Genomic DNA, 8,670 nt, shown 5'->3' on the forward strand with positions numbered 1-8,670 from the left:
AAAATGGCAGAGAAGAGTTGGAGGGAACCGGGTGTACTGGCCTTTCAGATAACAGGTTGTTATGAGCAATAAAAACAATTCCTAGCCTGAGCTGGGAACGGAAACAGAGTTCTGTGGTCTCAAGGCAGTGCGTGTGTTGCAGGGGGAGGGACGGCTTGCTTTCAGTTGTCTGTATTGAGAGTGGTTGGGGTGGCTTTCGTAGACTACAATTTAAAACCAATACTCAAGTTTGTGCCTTCTTAGTTCTTGAATTTGGCATTGTTTTTCACTCATTTGAAAATATATTGGAGCTGGGAAAGCCCCCTTCTCAAACACCCAGCTGCACAAGGGGGAGGGGGCGAGGCTAACATTTTCTGGATCCGCTACGGCTGGCAAGCCAGCCAGCAGTCAAGCCTTGGCCCCAGCGAGGCTCCTTCATCACGGTCAAAGCCCGAGTTAGGACCGGTAAAGCTGGCAGAGCCGGCCCGAAACTTCCTGAGGGAGCTCTCTCGGTAGCCAGGTTCCACAGAACCTAGGGTGGGCTTCAGCTCCGATTCCAGTTTCCGAACCAAGGGAGCTGGTGAAGGCTTCCCTGCCCTCCGTGTGGGCACACAAAGACGCCGCGGGTGCCCCCTCTGCGGATCTCTCAGGCAGCCGCTAACGCAAGGCCGCCGCCATCCGGTCGTGATCGTAACCGAGGCCTTGTCTGCGCAGAGGCCCACCAGGCCAAAAACCACGGTCCTGAACAGCCTCCCTTACGCATCCCTTCCTCGGCACACTCAACCCTGTGCACCGGGGGAAAAAAATAAATAAATAAAAATGAAAGCTCTAAGCTTTCTCTAAGCCAGCCCTTTCCCCTCCGGAAGGACGATTTGGAAAGGAAACAGATATAGAATTGGACAGAAAGATGGAAGATGCAAGAAAAAAAGAAAAAGAAAAAAGGGACAGAGCAACGAAAATGCAAAAGGAAGGGATAAAAAAGAAAGAAGGAAAGAGGATGGAAAATAAGTAAAATACACAGCGGCGACTCTGAGGAGCCGAGGGCGCGCTTGCAGAGGAAAGGGTAAGCAACAAGGCCAGGATACCACTCCCAGAAGGACGATCCCGACTCTCCTATCTCAGCCTGGGGCTCTACTGGCGAAAGAATTTCCCCCCAGCTCAAGGCGGGATTACAGTGGTGCGTGTGAGTTCCAGCCCAGCCTTGCAGGAGAACAGCAGAGCCCCAGACAGGCGCAGGTCTACAGTAAGGAAAGCTCAGGCTGCAAGCGAGCGCCCCTGACCTTGAATGGCCCGGGGGCCCAGAATTCTTACCACGCCCCCGGCGTCCCAGAATCTGCCGCTAACCTGACCATACCTGCCCCGGGCCAGGTGCGGGGCGGAAAGCGTGAGGCGGGCTGGATGGCACAGCGCTGAGGACCCGAAGCTCCTCCAGCACTGGGGATCCGAGGATGCCACCGCAGGCCTGGCACGATTAAGGCCTTGATGGCCCGCCTGGCCACCCCGGCTGGTACCTGGAGACGCTTTCAACTGAAGTAATGAAGGCAGTGTCGTGCTGTCGAGAGAAAGGTGGATCCCAACAACAGGAAACTACCTAAATCACCGACCAGTTCTGTTGCTGCCGGCGCCGGGCTGCCTCGCCCGCAGCCGCCTTCCGCTGCCGCCACCGTCGCCGCCAAGGAAAGAGCCCTGCTCTGCGATCGTGCCCAGACCAGCCCTCCGCAACCTGCGCCAGCCACTGCCCTAAACCCGTGGTAGTGGAAGAAGAAGCCGCTGGTCCCCGGGAAGGTACGCCTAGGAGAATGAGGGGAAGGGAGGAGGAGGAACGAGAAAGGGGGAGGAAGAAGGAAAGGAAGGGGGGGGGGCGCGAAGAGAGGGAAGCCCGAGCGGCATGCCGAGGGTTCCCCAGATCCTGCAGCTTCACGAAGCCGAGCAGTGCAGCCGCCGCCTTGAACGACCGGAAAGCGCAGGGGACAGCCCCGAGCCCAGTCCTGGGTCCGGCCGCGGCCTCTTCGACTTGCTCCCCGCAGCCGCTCGCTCTCCCCACTCGTCTCCCTCCTAGCCGCCCGCCCGCTGAGGCGCGCGCTCCCGAGACCCTCCCCCCCCCAAGTGTCGCTCCCCCCCCCCCACCTCCGGCGAGCAGGAAACGCGTGGCCTAGCGGAGGGCCGCCAGGTGGGGGAGGCCCGGCAGGGGGAGGGGGTGACCCTGGACAGCTCGGCCCGGGTCCACTTAACCGCTGCCGCCGCAGGCACACTAGTGGTGCTCTGTGAGTGGGCCCTCCTCCGCGGATTTAGAGCGTGGAGTCTTCTGGGACCTGGACACCCGCAAAATAACTGGCCTCTGCGAGTCTCTCTGGGGTTCCCGAAAGAAATCCTGTTTAGCTTCCTCTGTCTATGCAGCTCTCCTCGCAACTGAAACCACTGGTCCAAGACAGCCACAATCCAGATATACTAGCAAGTCATAAAACTGAACAAAAGCCGACAAACCTTAAGGCACCAGGGCTATAGGGCCCAGACAAATTACGACCGTCTAGGTAATATTTAAATAGATGCCTAAAGTAATTGCAGGGGGCTCGGAGTAGCCCTCCTGTTGTAAAAGTGGTGGACAGGATAAAGTAGAAGGTGAAGATAAGAAGTCAAAAAAGAGGTAAAATTAAAAAGCTTCATTCCACAGCTTTTATTCTATAAGAACATAAACATCATCTTTTTCCACGCACAGCAGCAATACAATATTAATTTATTCTGATTTAAGATTTGAAGTAAATAAAGCTAGAACTAACATTTATAATAATGATAGAATGCATTTGCTTAAACAAGATTGGCAATTTTTCATAATAATAGACATTTATACAGATTTGTACTTATAGTCTTTTCTTTTTCTGCACCTACAGGTTTGACCCTTTTATGCATTGTAACTTCACAGTATAAAGGAAATCCAAACAATGTCTCCCTTCTCTCATCTGCTTGCCCCAGCCCGCCTAGGCTTCCATGAATTTCAGAAAGCCTACAAAACAAAAAAAAAGGGAATTAAAGCAAAACAAACAAACAAACAAAAACAAACAAAAAAGACCAACCCCATAAGATAGGGAGAATCATGGTGTGCTTTTCGCGTGTTACCCATTGGTAACAATTTTAATGGCAAAAAATCCACTAATTCCACATGTATAAACAAACCTACATTATTTATCAACAGCCAGGATATGGAAATTCAAAGGTAAATGAAGGATTTTAGTCAGGCAAGCAAGACCTTAGCAAACCGGAAGAGAAGGTTCCTTCTCTTGGCCATTTTTATTTTCATTTAAAGCTGGGAGATCTTACAGAGGAAGGAAAATTAATCTTCCTGATTATTTCTTTCTCATTTTTTCAATCAGCCAGGTCAAGCCCTTTAGCTAACCTGCATGTCCATGTTTCGATTCTCTGCTCTTGGCCAAGGAAGAAAAGAAGGAAGAAAAGAGAAATCAGGCCTGTACTCCCTGATTAAACACAGCCCAGCAGCACTCCAGGCTGGCGAACCCGGTGGCGGCTCCCTGCACCATTGACCTCAGGCCAGACACCTCAGCGCCCGACAATGGGACCTAGGGCTTCCGGCTAAGTTTACCCAGGGCTGGGCAGGAAACCAGATCTATGTAGGAGTACTGGGGCTGTTTCTAGCAGCGAACCCAGCCCAGTCAGGACTTGACAGTGAGGACAATCTCAATCTCTATAGAATTTTAGCGATATGGCTTTTCCCCCAGAAAACAAGTAAACCAACACCAAGCAAACAGACAAAGAAACAAAAAGTCAGAACAAACCAGCCCTGCACAGACGAAACGGCCTGGGAGATGGCGAAGTGTGGAAGGGAGGAACAGGGCTCCGGTACAGGTGCGAGTTCTGGGGCAGAGGCTGGAGGCAGGAGGGGTACAGGCGCTCTGGAAGCGAAAACACGGCATTGCCTGGAAGTTTCATCAGGAAAAATTAAAGTTGGCTGTGAGCTCCCGGATTCGGTTTTCTCGGTTCATTTTCTTCAGTTTCATCCTGCGATTCTGAAACCAGATTTTCACTTGTCTGTCCGTGAGGTGGACGCTACGGCTGATCTCTAGGCGCCGCTCTCGAGTAAGGTACATGTTGAATAGAAACTCCTTCTCCAGTTCCAGCGTCTGGTGCTTCGTGTAGGGGCAGCGTTTCTTCCGGCCGCTCTTTGCCGTGAGCCAGTTGGCTGCATTTTCGCCTTTGGAATTGCCTGGAGTTTAAGAGAATACAGAAGGGAAGGTTAAGTCGAGGCCACTCGGGCTGTGCGAGGGGGGTGAATTCCGGGTCTTTCCCATTCGAGGGTTGCCCGAAGTCATAGAGAGAGGGTTATGCCCTCCTTTGACTTTCGGAGAACAAGAAATCCCTCCAAAAGGCATGACAAAATCGAGTGGGCCTCAAATCCACACCGGGTCCTCCCAATTTACATTTCCCTCTACTTTTTTTCCAGGCACCTGTTTTAACACCACGCCGCGGGGCGCTTAGAGAATGAAAGGCCGGAGTAGGCAAGGCCGTACATCTTGAACTTAACGCCTTTCTCTGCCTCTCACCCAGTGGCAGGGAACCATTTCCTGCGGCCCCCAGGCTGGGGGTGAGGGATGCTTATTTGGACCAGAAGCCGGCCTCTTCGCTGGCTTACCCTAGCCCCATAGACTGCCCTAGGCCAGAAGAGAAGGACATAGTTGGGCCAATTGGGAAGTCCCGAAAAACCGATCCTGGGGTCAAGGGCTGTTCCGCCCCTGTCTCTCCAAGAAACTGGGGTGTGCAGCTGGGCGACACCGAATTCCAAGAGAAGGGAAATGGCCACTTCTAGGTTTCAGTTCAGGGCCCAGGCGTCCGGGCGGGATTTGCCTTTTCTTCTTCTTGCAACCAGGATTCCCGCCCCTCCAGGAACTTTGAAAAAGGCATGGGGGATCGTAAACTCGAACTTCGCCGGTTAATGGGCTTATTTATTGGCGCTGGCGGCTGCTTATTTTGGATGCCTTACAAACATCCGTGCTATCTGCAGGCCAGCCACTTTCCCTCCCTGCCCCTCCCCCCGCGTGGGCCGCGCTGAGCAGGCTGGGCTGGGGACCAGGGCTTGGGGGTACTCAGGGCCACAAGAAAGTGCATGCACAGGAGGAGGGCTGCTCACTGGTGTCCTCATCATCCCCCAAGTCTGGGTGAGCTGGGGCCAGCACTATGGATGTCTTGATGTGGGGCACTAAGCCGGACATGGGTTTTTACAGCGTCCCCACGCCCAAATATTAAAAACAAGTTCAGAAGGTCAGCCTGCCTTCAGCTTGGGCCAAGGCCTGCGGCTGCCGCGCGGGCTCCTGGTCCTCTGCTCCTTCCTTGTGGGTCTGTCTGTCTGTCTGCCCGCCTGCCTGGAGCCCTCGGTGGCACTCTGCTTACCCAGGGAGTCCTTCTCCGGCGAGGCTTTACTGTTTTCGGAAGGGGCCGGGGACAGCTCCTCAGCCGCCGAGGATGACGCGTGCGCCTCCTCGTCGCCCTGCGAGCCTCCGCCGCCGCCGCCACCGGCGCACACCAGCGTGGGCGGCGGCGTGGAGTCGAGGGTTCGCTCCTTCCCGGCTGCCTCGGCTGAGCTCGAGGCCAGTGCGGGCGGCGGGTCGAAGCCGCGCCCCGGGGGCTGCGCAGGGAAAGGACTGGCGAGCTGCTGTGTGCCGCCGCCGCCGCCGCCGCCGCCGCCGCCGAAGCCCTTGGCCGTGCCGTAGGCCTGGGACAGGCGGAAGTAGCCCGGCACTGGCACTCCGCTGGAGGCGCCCAGGGTGCAGCCGTCGGGCGGCGGGCCCCGCGGGAAAGGGGCCAGGTCGGCGGCGGCCGAGCCTTTGGGGCATTTGTCCGCAGAATCGTAGAGGCAGTAGGAGCTCTCTTCTTTGATGTTCTGCGCAAAAGAACACGATGTGGCCTGTGGCGGGGGTTGGGGCGGCTGCGGCGGGGGCGGCGGCTGCTGCTGGGGTGGCGGCTGCGGTGGCGGCGGCCCGTCGGGTGGCTCCATCCGGCAGGAGCGGGGCGCGTCCAGCCACAGGTCTAGGGGCGCGGGCGCGTAGCCATGCGTCCCGGGACCCAGGCCCCCGCTGCCGCCACCGCCACCGCCTCCGGGCGATGGCGCTTCATTGCGCTTGCTGCCCAGCGCGGGGAAAAGCCCGCAGCTTTGCAGCCCGTAGGGCAGGTCGCTGGCTGGCGGCAGGTAGACCCCGCTGTGGGCGTAGTAGCCGCCTCCGCCGCCCCCCGCGCTACCGCCACCGCCACCCGCCTCGCCTCTGGCTGAGTTGATGAGCGAGTCGACCAAAAAAGAGTTCGCGGCAGGGCTCTCCGAGCATGACATTGTTGTGGGATAATTTGGCGAAGGGAGCAGATAGCCCTTTCTGGCTGACATTTCTTGTGCAAAACATGCTGAATACGATTAGCAATCCCCCCGCACCGCGGCGGGCGCCCACAGCCAATCCCGAGCCAGAGTTTCCACGCGACCACTCCCAGTTTGGTTTCGTAGGCGCGGGGCCGCTCTCCGAGGGCGCCCTCGGAGCCCGCGATTGATATAAATATGTAATCTGTATTGATGGGCCAGAAGACGCACGCACGTCTGACACCTATGGCCCGAAGGCCAGAACTGTGGGGGCTGCCTCAAAGTGGCGGTCTGGGGACCTGGCTCTTGAGCCTGCAACTCGCCCCCCCACCCCACCCCAGCAAAGAATATATTTGGAAGCGCCCTTGGGCCCTGCGCTGTTAACAAGTGGGGTGTTTATGATGTGCACCCCAGCCATCTTTGGGCGCTCCCATGTCTGCTGTGGAGTGGCCATAAGTCCCTGTCGCCCCCTGATCATTTAAGCAGGCCCTGTCGCAGTCTCTCTGTCCTACTCATTTCTGGACCTGGAGCTGGTTCTAGTTCTTAAATTTGGCTCCCTCAAAGTGGCTGGTGTGGTCCTAAGGCTGTCAAGACCCTCGGAGTGTCCAGAAGCCACAGTGAACTGGAAGCTGGCTAGACCGCATCGCACAAAGAATAATATCGAAAAGGCATTGGCTGATCGGCCGCCTGAGCCAGTGCTCACAACTTCCCTACTCCATCCTTTGGCCAGTCAGGATTTTTCTCCTTCACCGTGCTCAGTCGGTTCATGCCTCTACTTCTGCCATCCAGCCTTGCCTAGCTGGCTCAGTGAGGTGAAAATCAACGGTCTGGCAACCCCAGCCAAAGACTTCCCACCACCCTCGGTTCAGAGTCAAATGCATACTCCCCATCATCCCGAGGGGTCCCAAATTCACTTCCTTTGGGGATTTAGAATGTTGGCCTTGGGTTTCTGGTCTTTCTGCACTGGGGGAACTGGAAGGGAAACCTTGGAAGGATGTGTCCAGCAAAAACCTCTACCACACTGATTTCTGTCAGCATTAGTAATCCTTAGCATTACTATGCTCCCTGAGGTTATGACAAAAACCTGTCACTACACTCGTGTCTTGCTGTCCTCCACCACCCCAAACAGGACCCCACCCCCAAGACATGGCTGGGGCAGTTCTTGTTCCAGCCATTTTGAGTATAGCGTGCACATTTTAACAAGGTGGTGATGAGGCAATCCATTCCCTGGAAGGCTAAGCTGTGTTTGGGCCCTGTTATAAGAGACTCCAGAGACCAGGAGCTTTGCTTAGCAGACACTGGGTTTGACTCAGGGGTGCTTTCTTAAGCAATTACAAGTGGTCAGCCTGGGACACATGCTAACCCCCAAGTGTGTGCCTCATATCAAGCTCAGGAAATGTGACCTTTTCCGGCAAGATCCAGTGGAGCTTGTGCGGTTGATGCTCTGCCCCTGACCTGTAACCCACAAGGTTACAAGGTCTCCAGGATGCCCTGGGCCTGCCAGCTCCAGTTGGAACTGGAGAGTTGCTGACTGCCCCGATCCCAGCAACTACATTGTTCAGGCCTCTGCAAACAGCAGAGAAAGGCTCTTGCATTGAAATGGTCATGTTCTGGTTCCTCCCAGAATGAATCCAGCCACTGGACAAAGACAACCCTGAGAGGACCCTGAATGTGAAAACACAGAGGAGACGGAGCTAGGTAGAGGCCAGCCTCTGGGTTCTGTGATTCAAGCAACCGAGGTTGTTTGCAGCTGCTTGGCCAGCCGCGCCCAGGAATCCGTGCTTCTGCTAACAGGAGGGAGGCATCCCTGTCACTTCTACCTCTGTCTCCCCAAGGTGACACTCTGGTAGGGCTGGGTATTTAAGCATCTGAATGGAAAAGAAAGGAGTGGAGAAAGAAAGAGGGGCGGAGGGAGATGAAGAAGGAGACAAGGAGATGAGAAAGGAGAGAGAGAGAGAGAGAGAATAGGAACACAGATGAGCATCAGCTCTCTGCTGCCGGAATCTTCAATCTGCAGCAGCCACTCGGGAAAATAAGAGCTGGGTCTCTGTGAGACATTGTTAACTATCTGTTTTGCTTCTGTACCCAAGGCCAAGGCAAATTTAATATGGGTAGGCCTAAAGAGCCAGACAGCCAGAATGCTGCAAAGCTTCAGAGCATTGAAGCCTATGGTCCTACCTTAAGCTTCCAGGATATGCTGGGTCCCTACTCTGTTCACAGGCTTGGTGGAACTCTTGTGTTCAACGTATCACCTGGAAATGCCCTGAAACTGGGGCTGCCTGGGAAAAAAAAAGGCACTTTGCTCTTCAGCTATTCAGATGCCTCTCTGGAGAGCTGTTATG

General features: G+C 55.4%; 1 protein-coding gene across 1 annotated transcript; it reads right to left on the reverse strand.

The window, feature by feature from the left end:
* Nucleotides 1–3,920: 3,920 nt before the first annotated feature.
* Hoxa10 (homeobox A10) lies at nucleotides 3,921–6,361 on the reverse strand. The gene is made up of 2 exons (XM_052720807.1): nucleotides 5,377–6,361; nucleotides 3,921–4,195 (listed from the first exon to the last, which is right to left on the reverse strand). Exons 1-2 carry the CDS (start codon nucleotides 6,359–6,361, stop codon nucleotides 3,921–3,923), a joined length of 1,260 nt encoding a protein of 419 aa, XP_052576767.1.
* Between the last annotated feature and the right edge of the window lie 2,309 nt (nucleotides 6,362–8,670).

Source organism: Peromyscus californicus, unplaced genomic scaffold, assembly GCF_007827085.1.
Source record: "Peromyscus californicus insignis strain IS unplaced genomic scaffold, ASM782708v3 Scaffold_6__1_contigs__length_162567912, whole genome shotgun sequence".
NCBI classification, from domain to species: Eukaryota; Metazoa; Chordata; class Mammalia; order Rodentia; family Cricetidae; genus Peromyscus; species Peromyscus californicus.